Source organism: Phoca vitulina, unplaced genomic scaffold, assembly GCF_004348235.1.
Source record: "Phoca vitulina isolate PV1807 unplaced genomic scaffold, GSC_HSeal_1.0 scaffold19, whole genome shotgun sequence".
NCBI lineage: Eukaryota > Metazoa > Chordata > Mammalia > Carnivora > Phocidae > Phoca > Phoca vitulina.
The window spans coordinates 14,204,159-14,224,589 of record NW_022589722.1 but is presented as its reverse complement, the minus strand read 5'-3'; the positions used below and the strand labels follow the sequence as shown (position 1 = coordinate 14,224,589).

The 20,431-nt window shown below is 37.4% G+C and overlaps 1 protein-coding gene across 1 annotated transcript in view; it reads right to left on the bottom strand.

The window, feature by feature from the left end:
• Positions 1 to 18,550, bottom strand: part of GAS2L3 (growth arrest specific 2 like 3) — a 36,548-nt gene extending 17,998 nt beyond the window's left edge. The window contains exons 1-2 of the mRNA XM_032416793.1: positions 18,462 to 18,550; positions 4,564 to 4,611 (exon numbers count right to left, since the gene is read on the bottom strand). Coding sequence (XP_032272684.1) covers positions 4,564 to 4,587 — 24 coding nt within the window. The 5' untranslated portion in view covers positions 4,588 to 4,611; positions 18,462 to 18,550. The remainder of the gene's footprint in view (positions 1 to 4,563; positions 4,612 to 18,461) is intronic.
• Positions 18,551 to 20,431: the final 1,881 nt, after the last annotated feature.

The following is a 20,431-nucleotide window of genomic DNA, read 5'->3' as shown; positions in this document are numbered from 1 at the left end:
TGGCATTTTATAACTTCTGATCATAATAACAGTGTCATCTTAAAAAAAATTCTAAATAATCTGGTATGTCACCTGATTCTTTCATGACCCACAATCTAAGAATGGTTTTTACATTTTAAAATGGTTGTTATATAAGTACCTACAGAATAGCCTCAATTTTGCCTAACTGACTCGCAAAGCCAAGAATATTTACTACCTGGCCAATCCCTGGTTAAGAATAAAAACTGACATAAACATACTATCAAACCAACACTTGCAAAATTTTGAAATACAATTAGATATGTTTTAATATAAGATTATTTAGAGAGAAGACTTTCATTTCTCAATTCAGGAAGGGGTATTTGAGCTCAAGGGAAGTGATGAGGGATTCTCACTGGAGGGAAGCTTGAAATGAAGGGTCAGAGCTTGAGTGAGATGAGAGAGTGTCCACACATGGGGACAGTATCAGACCCTGAGTAGGATGAGGAGGGTGTCCCCAGGGGAAGATGGGGGAACATCCCAGTGCAGGGTGTCAGAGCCCAAGTGAGCTGAGAAAGCCATCAACTCAGGGAGGGAATGGCAGCAACAATGGGAGATTGTTATATTCACACGGATTTATCAAATGGAAGCCAGGTTTCTCACTGCCAAAGAAGAGAGGTACAACTCTTCTATGCAGTGAGAGAAAACTAGAATGAATCCTATGGTGACTGGAATATCTTTTACTAGAAAGCAAAGAAGGGCTCAAAGAATGATAGGGACAAACCAAAAGGACATAGAAGTCAGCATGAAGGGACTTCTACTGGCTAAATCAAGAGCAACTTGAGGATCAAACAATAATATAAATGGATTATAACACACTGAATAAAATAGAAAACTATTAGTTCATATAGCTATAAATACATGAATAAACTGGGATTTTGATGAGGAATGAGATTTTTATATAGTTTCAAAGTACTTCCCCACAAAATACTTATTACAAAGAGAAAAAAGAGTAATTTTACAGTAGAGAAACCTGACAGACAGCAACTTAACCAAGTGACAGAGGTAAACACCATCAATAATGGGACAAATCAAAATCATATTCCACCTGAAAGGATGCAATGAGAAAACACAGTATCCCTCTGTGATATTCCTGCCAAAGATGCATAAACTGAATCTAATCATGAGAATACAACAGGCAAATCCAAACTGAGGGACATCCTACAAAATAACTGGTCTATGAAATTCAAAAATGTCAAGGTCATTAAAGAAAGCAAAGATACTGTTCTAGACAGATGAAGGGACATGACAACTAAATGTGGCATGTAATTCTGAATTGGACATTATGGGAACAACTGAAAATACTTGAATGTGCTCTGAGTATTAGATGGCAGTACTGTACCCTTGTTAATATCCTGGTTCTAATTATTCCATTGCAGTTGTGCAGGACGATGTCCTTATTTGTGAGAAATACATACTAAAGTATTCAGAGGTAATGAGGCATTAGACTGGCAACTTATTCTCAAATGGTTCAGCAAACAAATATCTCTGTTCTACACTTAACAGCTACTTTGCAGGTTTGTGATTACTTTAAAATAAAGGTTTTTTAATTTTTTTTAAAAAAAGAGGTATGAGTATAGGTAATACCAACTGAATCTATTCCCTTCTTGATTTTTAAATGTAGATCATTTTCCCTCTAAAATATATTAAACTTATTGAGGTGTGTTTAAGGCAAGTCTTACTACCTGAAATCAGAATCCATAACACCATTGTTAATCCAGACAAACTTTGGAGGAAAAAAAAAGAAAGAAAGAAAGAGCTGCTTCCAAGTTTCTATGATGAGAAACAAGCAGATTAAAAAAATCCCAAAGGCAAAGAACGAACATGAATACATACCACGAGAGGCAAGCAGGAGTAGTGAAACTCAATAAAAATACCCAAAGATTAAAAAATAAATAAATAACTTATTTGAGGGCCATTATTTCAGGAACTAAGGGTAGAGATTAGGGAATGAACTCCTAAATATATAAAGATCTTATAAAGTTTTAGGAAAAAGACAAGATGTCTTTTTTACTTATTTCTCTGAATTCTCTTAAAATTATTTCAAAGGGAGTATAGCAAAGATTTACTATCTAAATCTTGCTTTCATAAGCATGTCTTATTTCTGTTTGTAACCCCAGAACTCAGTATAAGACATAGCACATGGTAGTCAGTTAAATATTTGTTGAATAATTGAGGACATTAGCAAATGACCTTTGCACCATCAAAATCAAGATGCATCTTACAGTCGAAGGTATTTTATAGCCAATAGAATGTTATTTGTCTTTTAACCATTTGGCTGAGTTGAAAAAAGGCACAGCAGTTGCAAATGTTTGTCAAGGAAAGATGTGATATAGTTAGAAGGGTGGTTTTGGAAAAAATCATGTGTGAAAATGGAGAAGCTAACATTAACAGAAGCCATTCTAATTTCTTGTCACATTAGGGGAAAGAGTACTTGGATTCTCCTACTCTTGCCAACAAAACCTGGGCTATAATAACCTGGGCTAGTCAATAGCATATTAATGTTGTTAAAAGTTAGATGTTAATAGCAAAAACTGCATGTATAAAGGTTGTTCTCAAACATGTGAAAGCTGTCATTTGCAAAGATTCTTAATCCATAGGCAGTCTATAGATGAACTTGAGTATGTACATAAACTTAACTTACAATTAGGCAAAATTTTATGCCTATATACAAATGGGCCTTTTCTTAGTTCATAGCTTTTTGTCAGATTCTCAAAGGGGACTATGTATGACCCAAAAGAGATCAGGAACTATTGTTCATTGATTTTTAGACTGTATGTTTATTTACTAATCAGAATGAAAGATACAAAAAAAGAGGGGCAAGGAAGATCTTAATGTATTAAATTAATAAGAAATCAATTGATAAGCTATCTATTGGATGTCTCCTCTCTACAAGGCACTTATGAATAACTACATAATTGTCTAATATAATTAGCAGAGAAAGAGGTAAAAATCCTACAAAGTTTTCACACTCATCAGGGAGAGAAGCAAAAACGTCCATGATCCGATGTCAAGAGTACTCTTGGAGAAGAATTAAAAAAGATGGATCTGTACACTCTAGATCAGAGAAGGTTTCATGGAACTATAAAACAAAACTATGAAGAAAGACACCAAGTTAAAATATTAATGGCATTAGGGTAGAATGGTCAATGCAGCAATTATAAAAGGCACCCTATAAAGAATCAAGAAAATATAATTAACATGAAACTGATGACATTTCTGAGACTTAGATAAAAAGAGGATAAATAGAAATAATCAGATAAAAAATGGTTTTGAGTAATAAAGGAGTTTTGAGCATACTCAATGTGGATTCGAGAGGACCCAAAGAGCAAGAATAAGACATCTTGGGAGACTGCCATGGGCTCCCAAGTCCCAAAAGGAAAAGAGTATAATAGAACTCTTTATTAATAGAGTAGAGGATATAGCTGCAGAGTACACATAGGAGGGAGTATAAGCAGGATCATATTCAGAATTGTTAACATTTGATAAATAAATTATCTTTAGTCTTCACCCACTGTCATCTTAATAAGCCTTCTTTCAAAAGAAACAAAGAAAGGAAGGAAGGAAGGAAGACTTTCATGACACAGGTATAATCTCCAGTTTTATAATGTGGAGAGTTTTGTTATACCAATGATACAACCAAACTTCTGAAGTGTCTACTATGCAACATACATTCTAGTAGGCACTTTGCTCATATTCTCTCATTGATTCCATTGATTTCCTCAACAATGACCTCACCTTGGAGGTGAGGAAGCAGAGGTAAAATAAATTGCCAGAATCTCACAATCAGAGTGGCAGAACCAGAACCAGAAATGATTGATTCTAAAGGTCTCACTTTGCAAGGCAAATTATATTATCAACTGCTTGTATCTTTATAGGTAGAATTTCAATGTGATTTTTATCTTTAAGATTCAAGCATACTCTAGTTATATCAAAAGAAAACTTTTAAAAGAATATAAGAATAATATAGCAAATACCAATTCTGGAAATCATTCAAATGTAAGATTATTCTGGTTTGTCTAATTATCTCCATCTTGCCTCCCCTCACCAAAAAACAAACAAACCACAACAACAACAAAAAAAAACCACTTTAAATTTTAAGTTTTGATGCCTGGTCATTTAGAGGCATTACTGGGCACAGGCATAATTATCTAAAATAAATAATTTATAATTGTTTTCATTGAGAGTTCTTTTAATTACAAATACATACTAAATTACAAATACATACTAAAGGAGAGGAAAACTATAAAATGTTCCAATTCTCTTCCCAGGGTAGTAAAAGTAAGATGGACTCACCAATTCTAAGGAATTTTTGACTCTTATAAATAATTTGTATAAATGAAAGCTTAAAATTAAAATCTTTGCAGGACTAGAAAGTTAAAATATAGTAATTCCTGTTATTAAAATTTGATGCTTAAAAGAACTAGTACAGTAAAAACATTTTGGGATAATTTTAGTATTCTACTAATTATTAAAATTTTATATAATCTCACATAATTATTATCTCATAATTTAGATACATATTTTTCCAAGAAAAACACTTACTTGAATTGCAGGTTGCATGGTCATCTATATTGAAATGAAATTGCTTTTCTGAAAATAGAACAAAACATTAATATGCAAATAATGGTAGTTTTCCTACTCCCCAAGCCCCCAAATTACAAGGAATCTGCTTTAGTCTCCTATTTGACTGAAAACCTAAAACTTTTTCTTCTATTTGGAATAGTGTGACTGTAGGAGAATTCAATAATCACTCCTAGCTTCTCACTTATGAAAGTACTCCTCATTTGAAAGAGGAAAACCTGAAACACATTTAATACATAGTTTCTGGCACGAATATCAAGGTAATTCTTGAAGCATCTGGCTAGAAAAATAAAACTGACAATAAAACTTAGCACATATAAAAGGCTCCCCAAATTTTCCCCTGTAAACATAATAATGCAAACACCAACAGCACAACAACTGATACTGAAGTCAAGCATCTCTCATCTGATTTTTATAAAGAGATCATATAAGTTCATCTGGACTAAGCTAAGCTTAGCCATTAGCTTCTTCTGCCAGACAACAATAAAGACAGACATCAACTTTAACTATAAAACAATACTCAGTGCCTTTCCATAATAATTTTTCATAAGCTATTTTCTCCATAAGGTACTAAAGACAAAAAAAAAAAAAGAAACAGCAATTTTAACTCCAAAGTACTATTTTTGAAATCTATAGAAAAAAATACAATTTTAATTAATTAGGTTAATACAATTATTTAATGTATTTTTAGATGGGAAAAAGGTGAAGAGTTTAAAAACACTCAGGATAATAGAGACTATATAAAACCTAGGATTTTTGATTGCTTATAGCAGCATAATACACTAGTCTATTTTTTATTATAAACCACCATTAAAACATTATAAGAAAAAAATAAAAATGGTCTATAATGCTGTCAATTTCCAAGGAAAAGTTACTTTCTCCTCTAAGTTATACCAAACATACCTCATGCACAGTATCAACTACACACACCACTTTCCTTTCAGGAACATTTCCTCTGGTACCAAAGTTGAACTTGAGCTAAATCTAACTGAAAAGTCTAATATTACATCACGTTTTCTTTGCGGGAAGGCAAAGGACAGCAGAATGTCCTTTTTGATGTCATTTTTCCTTCTCTCTACCATAGCAAAAGGCCAAAGTACAATTGAGCATTACTAATGAGCTTGTTATGCTTCCCACGAGCTAATTCAGTGGGGAATACATTTTCCTTTAGCATAAATAATCCTTTGTCCTCAACAAAGATCCACAGTAAGAAGCTTCCGAGACCATTTTTTAAAAATGCAGCAAAGAAGCTGCTCCTATTAAAATAAGGAGTCCCACACAATCAGACAAGAGCTTTAACAGTTGGAACTGCCAACCCAAAACAAAAGAGGGCCTAAATTATAAGGCGTGTGCAAAACAAGAACAGTGACACATTCACAAAGAAGCTATCAAAAGAATGTTTAGTAGTTGCACTTTTTATGGAAAATGCAACAAAACTAGTTTTATGAAAGAAATGAAGAGTTTGTGCACAACCTTCAGTCACTTGAACTTTAGCAGAAGAGTCTTTTATATACATATTTTTCAAAGCATTCTTCTTGTGTAATGCAAAGAACTACTTTTAAGATGACAAAAATATAACCATCTGAATTACCTTTAAAAAGAAATTTTCTAATGAAATCATACTCAGATAAGCTATAATGTATCTTCATATATGAAAAACTATCACATATGCAAATATATGCTTTTATTGGGAAACTTCTATAAACTGATGAGATTGTATCAGTGAATCAATTAATTAATGAGTACTCATCATGTCCCAGAGAGCCAGTTATTGATATTTTCTAGTCATTTACTATTCTTTTCTAAACGATTTTTGTGTCCTCGGGCATTTAATCCCAAGAGTAGCATCTATTCTATAGTTACCCCGAGTCTGCATCACAACCACAATTCTTGCCTCTTACTCATTTTGTTACTACCTATTTTTCTCTTTTCTATCTTTCCCTAAAAGTCTCAGTTTCTATTTTTCTCACATAAACCAATTATGCTGAATCAGCAACACTTCATTTTTGGAGCTGCATCTCAATCACCAAATCATTGCCTTTATTTTGTTTTGCTTTTGTCTCTCTCTCTTTTGGGAGGAGCATATTTCAATTCTTTGCCAACTTGAGGAAGTCTTTTCCCTTAGATTTGGGCAAAAAGACCTCTCGTGACCAAACTATACTGTAACCCTGCTGGGAATCGTTCACAAGACCAGGAGTTTATACGGAGATCTTAAAGGAAGAGTACTAAACTTTTAAAATCTGAGGAAAACAGAAACACAGAAGGCACTCACTCATCCACCTGATGAACAGGATTTTGACCTAACCCACTCATCCTAGAAACAGATTCAGTCATGAGATCCTCAAGATCATTTATGGTTAGCCTCTTCATACCAGTTTGACTTCAGATCAGAACGGGGGGAAATGCCAACCTGTTGAACGGATCCTTTTTCCCATAGCTGTAGGCTTTGAAACTGAGTACATTTTTATCCCCCACCCACATTATAAGATATGATGGGAGAGCATAAGGTGGCATAGAGCATTCCTAGTGCAAATCGGGGGGGAGTTTGGAAAAGAATGGCAAAAAGGCAAAGAAACACAGTAAGTTTTTTCAGAAAAATAATGACATTAACTGCCACCATACCACATTTAGCACTCAGACACCAGATTATTGCCAAAATACATAAACTGCAGGGATACGATACATGCCAAAATTGGGATAGTGAATAATGCTTATTGCTGAGGAGAGGGAGGAAGATGAGACTGGGAAGGAATGCACAGAAGACTTTCAACTGTACTGGTAAGATTTTATTTCAAGATAAATGGTGAGAACACGGGTGTTATTATACTAGTCTGTACGCCTTTCTGCATGTCAAAAACCATTTCATCATTTTTTAATGCTTCACTTAGAAAAACAACTGAAGAAGATATCCTCTCTGATTTGTTCGGGGTGGGGGCGGTACTTTCTTAGATTTAAAATCTTCAGTTAAATATTTCCTAATTGCCTAATAGAGAAAATAGAAATGCTATAGCTATACCAAAGATATTTCATTTTTTAAATGTGTACTAAAATGTGTACTTTATAGTTGGTACCATAAAGGTACCAACTATGGTAGTAGAAAGTAGCAGACACATCTGGTTTGAATTCCAGGTCTAGCATATTAGCTATATGACCTTGGGGTGCTTAACTTTTCTGGTTTTCAGTGTTCTCATCTGTAAAATGAGATACCACCACCTCCTTCATATGGTTATTATAAAGATTAAATGAGATGATACACATGAAGTACCTGACACATAACTACCACTTAACAAATGAGTTGGTATGATTAATACTATGATGAGACATAATTATAGTTCATTTAATATAACTTATCAAATTAAAAAGTGATAAGGCTAATAATACCCAGAAATCATTAAACATAATATGGGAAGCTTCTTTTACTAACAGATAAATAAATATAGTTATAAGTGAAAGCAAAAGCTTTAAAATAGCCATGTCATCATGGGGAGGATACTCAGATATGAATTTGTGACTCACAGTTCTCTTTGCTAGAATACAAGTCTTCAGGAACTTATCTAACATTGGCCCTTTGCTCCATTCAGCCTGTCTCCTCGTTATCCTCACTCAGTTTTGTTCATTTCTGTGGCTACATCACTGTTCAGGCTGTATGCTTTTCCATGGGGTGTACATTCATTCATTGATTCGACAAGCATTTACTCTTCCTCTTTAATGAACTAGAACCACAGCCAAGAGACACAGTAGTGAATGTAAAAGACATGTGACTGCCCTTATGGAACTAATACACCAGTCGGGAAAATTTTAAAAAGCAGCCACACAAATGAATACACAGTGTTAAATCATGATAATTTTACTTTGAAGGAAAGAACAGGGAATGAAACAGCAGGGGCCTATTTTAGACTTAGATTTAATGATTAGAAATGGTTTTACTAGAGGGAAAACATGAATTTGAAGAATGGTAGGAATTAGGGAATGAGAGGAAGAGTTCTAAGTACAGAGAATAATTTCTGTGAAGACTCTGAGGAATGCGGCACATTCCTAGAACTGAAAGAAGCAGGTATGGCTGCAGCATGGACAATGTGGGGCTTAGGAGGGGATTGAAAAGTTAGGCAGCAGCCCCATCACACTAGGCCTGCTGAAGAAATTAGGTTTTATTCTAGGTGCAGTGAGAAGCCATGGGAGAACTTTAACCAAGGGAGAGACAATGTAATTCTGAGTTTCAAAAGAGCTCTTTGAGGGGGAGAGAGGAACACAACAGTGAAATAGTGATGGGTTTAACAGAGAAAGGGGGAGGGAAACAGAAAGGGGAGTGGATAGAGATGTGGGGAAAAGAACCAGGGGAAACAATGAAAGGAGACACAGAAAGGGTAGAAACAGTGGGACCATATAGGAAATGGGAGCACACGGGAAAAGAGATGGAGAGGAGCCTGGCAGAGGAAGAGTTAGGAAATCTGCAGGACTGCAGTAGCTCAGTGACAAACGATGGTGACTGAGCTAGAACACAGACAATGTCTCCACTCAAGAGAAGTGGATGGAGTTTATATCCACTGCAGTCAGAACCAAGACCTGATAATGGTTAGAGAGGAGCGGTGAAAGGGAGGGATGTAAGGGCAGAGTGAAATGTCAAGTATGACTCCCAGGTTTCTGGCTTAAGCAATTGAGTAAATACATAGTGGGAGCATTTACTGAGCTGAGGATGATATGAGTATGAACAAATCAAGGCAGGGAACACAATAGGTCAAAAGTGCTGTGTTTCGGTCATGTTTAATTTGAGAAACCTTTAAAGACATCCAAGTGGAAGTGTCTGTCTGGCAGTTGGTAAAACCAATCTAGAGCTGAGAAGAAAGTTCAAGAGGAGGTAGAAATTGTCGGCAAATACTTGGAAGGTAAAGCCATTGAGAAGAATGAGATCATCTGAGAAAGAAATGGAGAAAGCAGTGATAAGGGCCTAAGAACAAGTCCTGAGAAAATCCAAAATTTAGACATGAGACAAGGAGTTAGCACAGGAAATAGAGAAAGAATAGTTGAGAAGATTCTTCATTATCTCAACTAACCCAGGCTTATAATTTGTTTGATGTACCTCCTCCCAGTAGCCCTTCCTGACTTGCCTGAATTACTTCTGATTCTATCTTTAGCTCTTAAATTCACATAGTGACTTCCCCAATCACTTGCCGTTACACTGCTTCATACCATTTTCTGTTATTCTGTACATTGCTTTGCCAACTATATTTTAAGTTCCTGGACTGCTGCTGGAAGCAGTATTAAAAGAAGTAGTCAAGCCTAAAGTTTAGGAAACACTTTTGGTAGGAGAAATATCAAAATCTCTAGGGAAAATTGGGTTGTCACCCTTCTTCACAGTGTTTCTGCTGTGGAATAAAATGTGACAGGAGCTTGAAAGCAGCTACATAGTAGACAAGTATCTACTGGGAGACATTTTTTTTTCTATTCTTTATTATTTTTATTCATTATTGACATGAATTGATAAATGATTTTGCCTCTCACCCAGCATGTCCAAGGTGGAATATGTACAGTGGTTACTGAACTGTGTGGTACCTTTACCAGCAGGTCAAGTGAGATGCCTGATAACCAAAGGAATCACAAAGAAAAAAAATGACTAAGAATGGTGTATAGGCGGAGGGTCCAAGTGAAAAGGATAGAATAGCTTTGCCAAGGGGCATGGATTCTGGATGCAATGTGTTACTCAGGAATTTGTGTGCCTCAGTGGACAAGTACGTTTTTATCACATCTTAAATAAACTCTATTTGTGGTAGACAGAATAATGGTTCCCCAAAATGTTTACATCCTAATCCCCAGAACCTGTGAATATGCTACCTTTGTGGGCAAAATGGGCATTTCAGATTGAGTAAATTAAAGACTTTGGGATGACAGATTATCTTGGTAGGGCAAATGAATTCACAAGAGTCTCTATAAGAGGGATGCAGAAGCCAAAATCCCTGATGAACATAGATGCAAAAATCGTCAACAAAATATTAGCAAACTGAATTCAACAATACATTAAAGGGATCATATACCATGATCAAGTGGGATTTACTTCAGAAATGCAAGGATGGTTCAACACCCACAAATCAATCAACATGATATACCATGTTAACAAAATAAAAATCATATGATCATCTCAATAGATATAGAAATAGCATTTAACAAAATTCAACATCAATATATGAGACAAATTCTCAACAGAGTGGGTATAGAGGGAACATAACTCAACATAATAAAGGCCATATATGACAAGCCCACAGCTAACATCATATGGTCAAAAGCTGAATATCTTTCCTCTAAGATCAAGAACAAGACATGGATGCCTACTCTCACTTTTATGCAACATAGTATTGGGCAGCCATAGCCAAAACAATTAGACAAGAAAAAGAAAAGTATCCAAATTGGAAAGGAAGAAGTAAAACTGACACTATTTGCATATTACATGATATTATATATAAAACACCCTAAAGACCACCAAAAAACTCTTAGAACTAATAAATGAATTCAGTAAAGTTGCAGGATTTAAAAATCAATACATAGAAATCTGCTGTTTCTAGACACTAAAAAAAGAGAAATTAAGAAAATAATCCCATTTAGAGTTGCATCAAAAAGAATAAAATACCTGGGAATAAATTTAACCAAGGAGGTAAAAGACCTATACTAACTGAAAATTATAAGACATTGATGAAAGAAATTGAAGAAGATGCAAATATATGAAAAGATATTCCATGCTCTTAAACTGGAAGAATCAATATTGTTAAAATATCCATATTACTCAAAGCCATCTACAGATTCAATGCCATCCCTCTCAAGAGTCCAATGGCATTTTTCACAGAAACAGAACAGAACAATCCTAAAATTTATATGTAACCATAAAACCCCAAATAACCAAAGCAATCTTAATTAAGGAAGAAGAACAAATCTAGAGGCATCACTCTCCCTGTTTTCAAACTGTATTACAAAACTGGAATAATCAAAACAGTATGGGGTAGCTACACTTGTGGTGAAGATAGCATAATGTATAGATTTGTGGAATCACCATGTCGTACACTTGAAACTAAAGTAACATTGTGTATTACATATACTTCCATTAAAAGAAAAAAAAACCAAACAGGGGTGCCTGGGTGGCTCAGTCTGTTAAGCATCTGCCTTCGGCTCAGGTCATGATCCTAGGATCCTGGGATTGAGCCCCATGTCAGGCTCCCTGCTCAGAAAGGAGTCTGCTTCTCCCTCTCCCTCTGCCCCACCCCCTCACTGGTGCTCTCTCACTCTCTCTCTCTCTCTCAAAAAATAAATAAATAAAATCTTTAAAAACACACAGTATGGTACTGGCATGAAAACAGATATATAAATCAATGGAACAAATTAGAGAACCCAGAAATAAACCCACACATTTATGGTCAATTTATAACAAAGGAGCCTAAAATATGTTAGAGTGAATGGACAGTCTCTTCAATAAATGGTGTTGGGAAAACTGGACAACCACATGCAAAAGAATGAAACTGGACCACTATCTTATACCATACACAAAAATTAACTCAAAATGGATTAAAGACTTGAATTTGAATGTAAGACCTGAAACCATAAAACTCCTAGAAGAAAACATAAAGGTAAGCTCCTTAACATCAGTCTTGGAGATGACTTTTGGATCTGACTCCCAAGGCAAAGGCAACAAAAGCCAAAATAAATAAGTGGGACTACACAAACTAAAAAGCTGATGCACAGCGAAGTAAACCATCAACAAAATGAAAAGGCAACCTACAGAATGGGAGGAAATATTTGCATATCATATACCTGATAAGGAGTTAATATCCAACTCAACTCAATAGCAAAACAAACAAACAATCTGATTAAAAAATGGATAGGGGACCTGAATAGGTATTTGTCCAAAGAAGCATACGGATGGCCAACAGACACATGAAAAGACACTCAAAATCACTAATCATCAAGGAAATGCAAATCAAAACCACAATGAGATATCACCTTACACCAGTCAGAATGACTATTATCAAAAAGACAAGAAATAGGGGCACCTGGGTGGCTCAGTCGTTAAGCGTCTGCCTTAGGCTCAGGTCATGATCCCAGGGTCCTGGAATCAAGCCCCGCATCGGGCTCCCTGCTGGGAAGGAAGCCTGCTTCTCCCTCTCCCACTCCCCCTGCTTGTGTTCCCTCTCTCGCTATGTCTCTTTCTGTCAAATAAATAAATAAAATCTTTAACAGATAAAAAGACAAGAAATAACAAGTGTTGGTGAGGATGTAGAGAAAAGGGAAACCTCATGCACTATTGATGGGAATGTAAACTGGTGCAGCCACTATGAAAAAACAGTATGGAGGTTCCTCAAAAAATGAAAAACAGAACTACCATATGATCCAGCAATTCTACTTCTGGGTATTTATTCAAAAAAAATGGAAACACTAATTTGAAAAGCTATATGCATCCCCATGTTCACTACAGCATTGTTTATAATAGCCCAGATACAGAAACAACCTAAGTGTCCACTGATGGATGAATGGGTAGAGATGAGTACAACAGAATATTACTCAGCCATAAAAAAGAATGAAATCTTGCCATTTGTGACAACATAGACAGACCTTAAGGGCATTATGCTAAGTGAAATAAGTCAGATAAGGAAAGGCAAATACTGTATGATCTCAATTATGTGGAATCTAAACAAACCAACCAACCAAGCTGATAGATAAAGAGAACAGATTGGCAGCTGCCAGAGGTGGGAACTAGGGGGTGGGTAAAATGGGTGAAGGGGTTCAAAGGGTACAAACCTATAGTTTATAAGTCATGGGGATGTCATGTATAGTATGGTGACTATAGTTAATAATACTGTATTGCATATTTGAAAGCTGCTAAGAGAGTAGATCTTTAAGGTCCTCATCACAAGAAAAAAATTGTAACTCTGTATGGGGATGGATGCTAGCTAGATTTATTATGGTGATCATTTTACAATACATACAAATATCAAATCATGTATGTTGTACATCTGAAACTAATATAATGTGATATGTTAATTGTATCTCAATAAAAACAAATACATTTTTTAAAAAGAGGGATGCAGAAAAGTCAGAGAATAATGTGAGAAGCAGAGAAACAGATCTGAGTTGCCTCACTGCCAGCCTTGAAGATGGAGGAAGGAGCCCAAAGGAACACAGGTCCTTCAAAGCTGGAAAAGGGAAAGAAAGGGACTTCCTCTGGAGCCTCCAGAAAGAAGGAACCCCATCTTTTTTTTTAGCTCATTTTAGATTTGTGACCTCCCAAACCATAAGATAATAAATCTGTGTTGTTTTCAACCACTAAGTTTGTGGCAATTTGTTCCAGCAGTAATAAGAAAGTAATACACAGGAAGCTGTGCCCAGAGGGTCAAGACATTTGGCCCCAAGAAAGCGATATGCATCCAGAACATGATTGGAAGATATAGTGAGTCCAACAGATTGAAGCAATGAGAAAAATGGCACCAGTTTATATAGTATGCTAAAACATAAATAAAACCAAACAAACAAAAAATGCAAAATTTATAGGTAAAACCCATTGTGCTATGTGTTCTCCATCATCAAATGGCCCTGCCTTTATATAACTGAGATCATTTATTCATTTACTCACTCATTTAAATATTTACAAAGGCTTCCTGTGTTTACTATTTCAGGGAATAGCACCAACATTCACCAAGTTAAATAGGTCATCCTTGATTCCCTCCTCTCCCACGCCTCCACCACCTCCTTGCATCCCTCAGTCAAAACAGTGACCACATCTTGTTGCTTCTAACTCTAAATTTTCTCTTCAATATCTATGGCCACCCCTCTAGTTCAAGCCACCATCACCCCTCTCTCTAGGTTTACTGAAACAGCTTCCAACCAGTCACCCTTTCTCCAGCTTTGCAAGCCTCCAACCTGCTCTTCATGTGCTGCAGCCAGATTGAGCCTTCACAAACCCTCATCTGAGGACGCCTTTCTCCTTCCCTACTTAAAACCCTTAATGACTCTCCAATTCCTTCAGGATAAAGCCCCAACTCCTCAACAAAGCTAGCAAAGCCTGATAGATCCCCTCTAGCCTCTTCTCTTGACCCTCACACTCCAGCCATACTGAACTTCTTTTAGACCCTTCGAGCATGCTCTCTCATCTCTGGGACTTTGCACCTGATGATCTATCTACATGCAACAATCTTCTTCCTCCTTTCTTCCAGACTCATTCCTACCTATCTTCAGATTCAATTCCTCTAAAAAAACACTTCCCAAACTCCCTCCCTAATTCAGGTTACATAGCAATATATGCTTTTATTTTATTCTATACTTTCTAAAATAAGAACCTTCTGGAGGTAACATTCTCCATTTCTTCTACTGGGTAGAAATTAGTGCTAAAATTAGTACCAGAATTACTCCTAAATACAATAAATGTTGCATTTATCACTAAAGGGAATATGAAACAATAATGAAGTAAATCTGTGGTATACTCATTTAAGGAAAAAGCAGCTTCCAAAGCAGATAAAGATTTTCAAGAGAAAGAAGATTCTTACAGCTTCATAAAAACATCACATGTTACTTGCAAAATTATAAAGACTATTCATTTGTTGGGAGTCTTTGCTTTTCTATTTGAAATTTTCCTCTTGCAATGTTTTGTAGAGATTCAACCTGAATAACTTAATTTCATGTTCAATAGAACTATTCGTTTATCATAAAATTTTTAAAGAACTTAAAATCAGTTTACCTTTATATATGATAAACTAAAAGACTCTATGGAAAACATACCCATACACAAACACTAATAAAAAGAAATGTAAAAACAACATAAAGCATCTATTAACAGGAAACTGCTCAAATAAGTTGTCATACATTCAGTGGATTCATTCAGCCACTTGAAAAAATAAGAGCTATATCTACTGATATGAAAAGATGTTATGTGACCAAAAGCAATCTGCAGAACAGTATGTATAATTATGTTACTGGAATCACAATGTTTTCTAAACTGGGGGAGGGAGGGTATAAAAAAAAAACTTCTGAACACAAACAAGTTTTTCAACAGCCAATTTTATTTTTAGAATCCAAAATAGTAACAAGTCATCTATCAAAAGAAAAGTCATTATGTTTGAAACTATATAGAGTGAGCTCTTCAAACATAGTTAATTGTACACTGTTACAGAAAAGTATATGTTGTGTGATAATATGCAGAAATCTCTATCAGTCAGCACTTCAGCAATATCTATCATATGACTGATGGTCATAGTACTATAAATTCCTAAGATGCTTTCAACATCAAAGACAAAATTAATGTTTAGTGCATATGTTACATTTTATTACATCCTAGTTCTTTGGAAATTAGTAATTTATTGATAAAATAAATGGCAACTTTCTGTTAAAACAACCTACTATGTAAAAATGTAATAACATGAGAAAATGTTTTGTGTTTTTAGAAGGAGAAACACTAAAGAAATACAAATGCAATGACTGCCTTATCTTGTAAACATGCCTCCTGAGGCATTTCTTTATGGCATTTAAATTTCAATTAAAAATTGTGAAACTGGAATTGAGATAAACTTACTGACAGACTCAAGTTTCCTATTCTCTCAAATTCTATGTACATCACATGGTTCATTAGGTATGTAAAGGTGTATCTGATATCAAAGTATAGAAAGCAATAGGTAATAAGAAGAAAGTAAAACACATGAACACAGACATACACAGACATGTTACTGAAAGTAAACTATAACAATACATATTAACCTTAACCCCTGACTTTCCTCCTCAACAGTTGGCTTGAGAAAAATTATTGAAATAACTGAACTTTCTTAACTCTAAACTTGAGATATACAGGGGGAAAAAAATAATAGAAGAGTGCTGCATAGTAAAAATATAGTGAATACACCAAAGCTAAATGGGAAAATACAAATTAGGAAACATTACTTCTGAACTGGCCAATGCTCCAAACACCATTGGACTCATTTAGTTTTTAGTAATAGCATGTATGTTGCTGACATTCTTCTCTTATCACACACTTTGATCTACCATCACAAATTATTTCTTACTGTTTTTTTTATTAATGAAGTATTCAAAAATAAAACTATATCCATGGCAGAAATGAATCTGGGCCATACAAACAACTCTGCGCAGAGAAGTTACGTAATGCCAGGAATATAAATGAAGGGCAGTGTGACACACAAAAAAGGGGGTGGACTGAATTCCGAGTGGACTTAGTAGGTTATTTGCTTTCTCTGAGCTTCAGTTTCCTCACCTGTAACATTCAGATTAACACCAACTACATTACAGGATTACTAAAAGGTTTAACATTAATGTAACTAAAGCACCTAAAACACGTACCTGCACTGTCTAGGTAATAATGTGTTTGATAAATAGCAACAGTTACTATGCTTACAGATATTAAATTAATCAATGAATAAGAACTCATCACTGCCTCTGGCACTACCTTTACCTCCTGTGCCTCTCAGGCCCTTGAGTGTAGCTTGAAACTTTTTATCCAAATTAAACAGCATAGAAATAATAATAGCTATATGTCAGGCACTGTACTAAACTATTTACATGGATTATTTCATTTAATCCTCACGGCAATCCTCCCATTGGTAAGGTAGGAACTATTATTAACCTTCTTTTACAGATTAGAAAATTTAGGCTTACAAAGATTAAATAACTTGCCTAAGGTCATACCCACGGTAAAGCCTGATTTCAGAGCCTGCATACTTAGCAATTTTGCTATGCTAAAAAGAAATATTACTTTTAATTCAATAATGTCAAAATAGCAGTCACCTACTATCCAAAGCTGTTAAAGAATTTTTGAAACACATGAATCAGACAACTTGTATCAGAATCTATGCTAGAAGATTCTCACCAGTTTCCACTTTTTCATTCAAATCCAACCCAATCTCTTCCCAAAGAAAATCTGAGGTGGCTAGAATTCCAATTCCTAATAATTTAAGTGCCAAGAAAGGTGATCTTATAGCAGTTCACCAACTGCTTATCTTCTGATAAAGTAGTTATTAGCGCTCTTCACACGAGCAAAACAAAACCCAAAGTGTGACTTGGACTGGGCCTGCAAAAATACATCTCTTCACTTGAGAACTGGATCAGCAACTCCGCCATGCATACCACAAAGCACTCTTAAATCCATAAAATTCAACTTGAAAAGATTAGTTAGGAACCAGGAGTGACTGCGTGAGGAAGGACACCTTCCAAAAGTTTCCCCAGATTTCCAGGGCAATCTACAAGCCTTCCTTTTCTTTTTCAATACACCCCCCAAGGCAGCCCTCCAAACTAAGGGGTGTAGCTGGGAAAGCAGAGCCCTGCCTGGACTGGAGAGAACAAACAGGGAAGAGTCTGTAAACTTTGCTAGAGTGCAAAATGACCGTCTGTGTCGTTCTCTTTCCAAGGTCAGTGACTTCATTAATTCTTCCAAAGGATGGTGTTGAGTAATCAAGTGACCCTATATGTGCTCGGCGCCTGGGGATAAGGGTACCCCTGGAGACCTTCAACTAGCTTCAGGCTCTGATCTCCCTCTCGTTTCTAAAGCAGACCAGTAACGGCTCGATACCTCTTCCCCAACCTACTAGGTCCGCACCTGCCGTCCCCCGCCCCTGCACACCTGTTGCCCCTCGCACCGCTCCAAGGTGGGCTGGAGAGGGCAGGCAAAACCTCACCTTGACAGCCCCAGGGACCAATCAGAGGACACGGCTCTCGCGGCGGGCCAATCGCAGTGTCTTGGATCCCGCAGCTCCGAGACCCGACCAAACCAGCGCTTCGACTCGGCGGAGCGCCGGAGGTCCTCGAGCCCGCAGACTGAGGCGCGGCAGCCCCGAGAAGGCGAGGAAAGGCTCGCGAGGAAAAGAGAAGACAAACAGAGAAGTACTCACCCGCCCTGGCGCGGGATGGTCACTTCTCCCTGCAGGGTGACATCTCGGTTCAATCTGTGCGAAGCTGGCACGCCCCTGACCAACTGCCGCTGCCTCCGCCTGGTCTCAGGGCTCGCCGCGGTTCGCCGCCTGTTTCGAAAGGACCAATCAGAAGGCGGAGGGGGCGTGGCCGGGAGCACGCGACCCGCGCGCGCGTCTCAGTCAGCCGGGTGCGCCCCGCCTTCCACCGCTTGGAGTCTCCCAAGTCTGGTGCCCAAGCCCCGCTTTCCACGGAAAAGCGAAGTGGCTTGGTCACGGGGCACGTCCCCCCCATCTGGCCCCTCGGCGACCTCAACAGCCCCGATATTTGTCCCGATAGGCAGAAGAGGTGAATCAACGTCGTCTGTGAGCATCCTGGAGAGTTGCAGGGTAGAGTTCAAGGGTGTTGCCCTGAGTCTTACCCAGATCTGTTAAGAGCCCCTCCCAACCGTAAACCACTGGAGATCTGGCTGTAGTGAGGGCGCCACGGTTTCCGGAGACAAACTGTCACCTAGTAGGAATAGGAGTCCTACGGAGAAACCTTCCCGACAGAGGTCCCTCTTCCTGTGAGGGTTGGTGTTGAAAGATGGAGAGTATCCTGTAGCTGCGGACCACAACTGGAAGCAAACAGAGGATGTTGACTGTTACTTCAGGAAACACACGAGAAGGGGGCGGGGGGTGGTAAAAAATTAACCTCATCACAATGAGGGACGCTTACTCGCTCGGAGGGTTGAAATAGAGCAGAGACTGGACTTCAAGGTAGCAATAAATAGGTCTCTTATAACTGTAACTGCAATGTGACTTGTTAATAGTGGGGGGGTGGGGAATCAGTGGCCAAAAGCCTGGAGGTCCAGATCCTTTCCTCTCAGTTCGATTTTATCAGATCATATCACCTCTCTGGTCCTCAGTTTCCCATCTGTAAAATGAGCGCGTTGATCTGGAATGATGTTCTCTCTCTAGAATTTATTCCTTCATTCACTCATCAAAAACAATCAGGAACGGGGCAACTGGGTGGCTCAGTCCTTAAGTGTCTGCCTTCAGCTCAGGTCATGATCCTAGGGTCCTGGGATGGAGCCCTGCGTGGGACCCCCTGTTCAGCAGGGAACCTCCTTCTCCCTCTCCCTCTGCTGCTCCCCCTGCTTGTTCTTGCTCTCTCTGTCAAATAAATAAAATCTTTAAAAAAAAAGAAAACAAAAACAATGAGGAGGTCCTGCTGCTGCTTTGCTGAGGGACTAAAATGAAGAAGACAGTCCCTGCCTTCAAAGTGCTCAGCGTGGTAAAGGCTCAGTGGAGGTCCGAAAAGGAGAGAACACCTAACAGTCTTGGAAGGTGATGGTCAGAGGTTTGAAAGGAGCTGAGTTTTGAAGGATGATTAGGAATCTAACAAGAGCAAGGATAATGGGGGATAAGGAGTGCTTTCCAGGCAAAGAGAACACATGGTTCCAGACATGTGAGAGCACCTGGAATGTTCTGGGAATAGTAGTTTTGAATGACTAAAGATTAGGGATTGGGAGATAGATCAAACTGGAAGAGTAGGCACAGATGAAAGGTCTGGTAGGTGCTGAGGAGTTTAAAATTTTCCTTGCAGTCATTTGGTTTATAAAAGGGAATGATTGGTTATAAAAAGGGAATGATATGATGGTATGTTTTAGAAAAAAAAAACAAAACAATTTCCAAGGATTTTTGAAAAACAGAGTGAGACTGGCGACAATTCTGAAAACTAAAAGTTAACAATTACCTAAACTAATTCAAAAGGGATGGAGAGGAAGAGGCCTCTGGAGATACCTAAGAAGCTGACTTATCTGGACTTAGTAATCATGTCATAATGGTGCCAATCTAAGAAACACAGGGAAAACAACCATGGGGAAAGAAAACTGCACTTTGGTTTGGTGTGTGTTCAGGTTGAAGTGTGAGAGGAACATGCAGGTAGAGGTGCTCAGAAGGGATTTGAT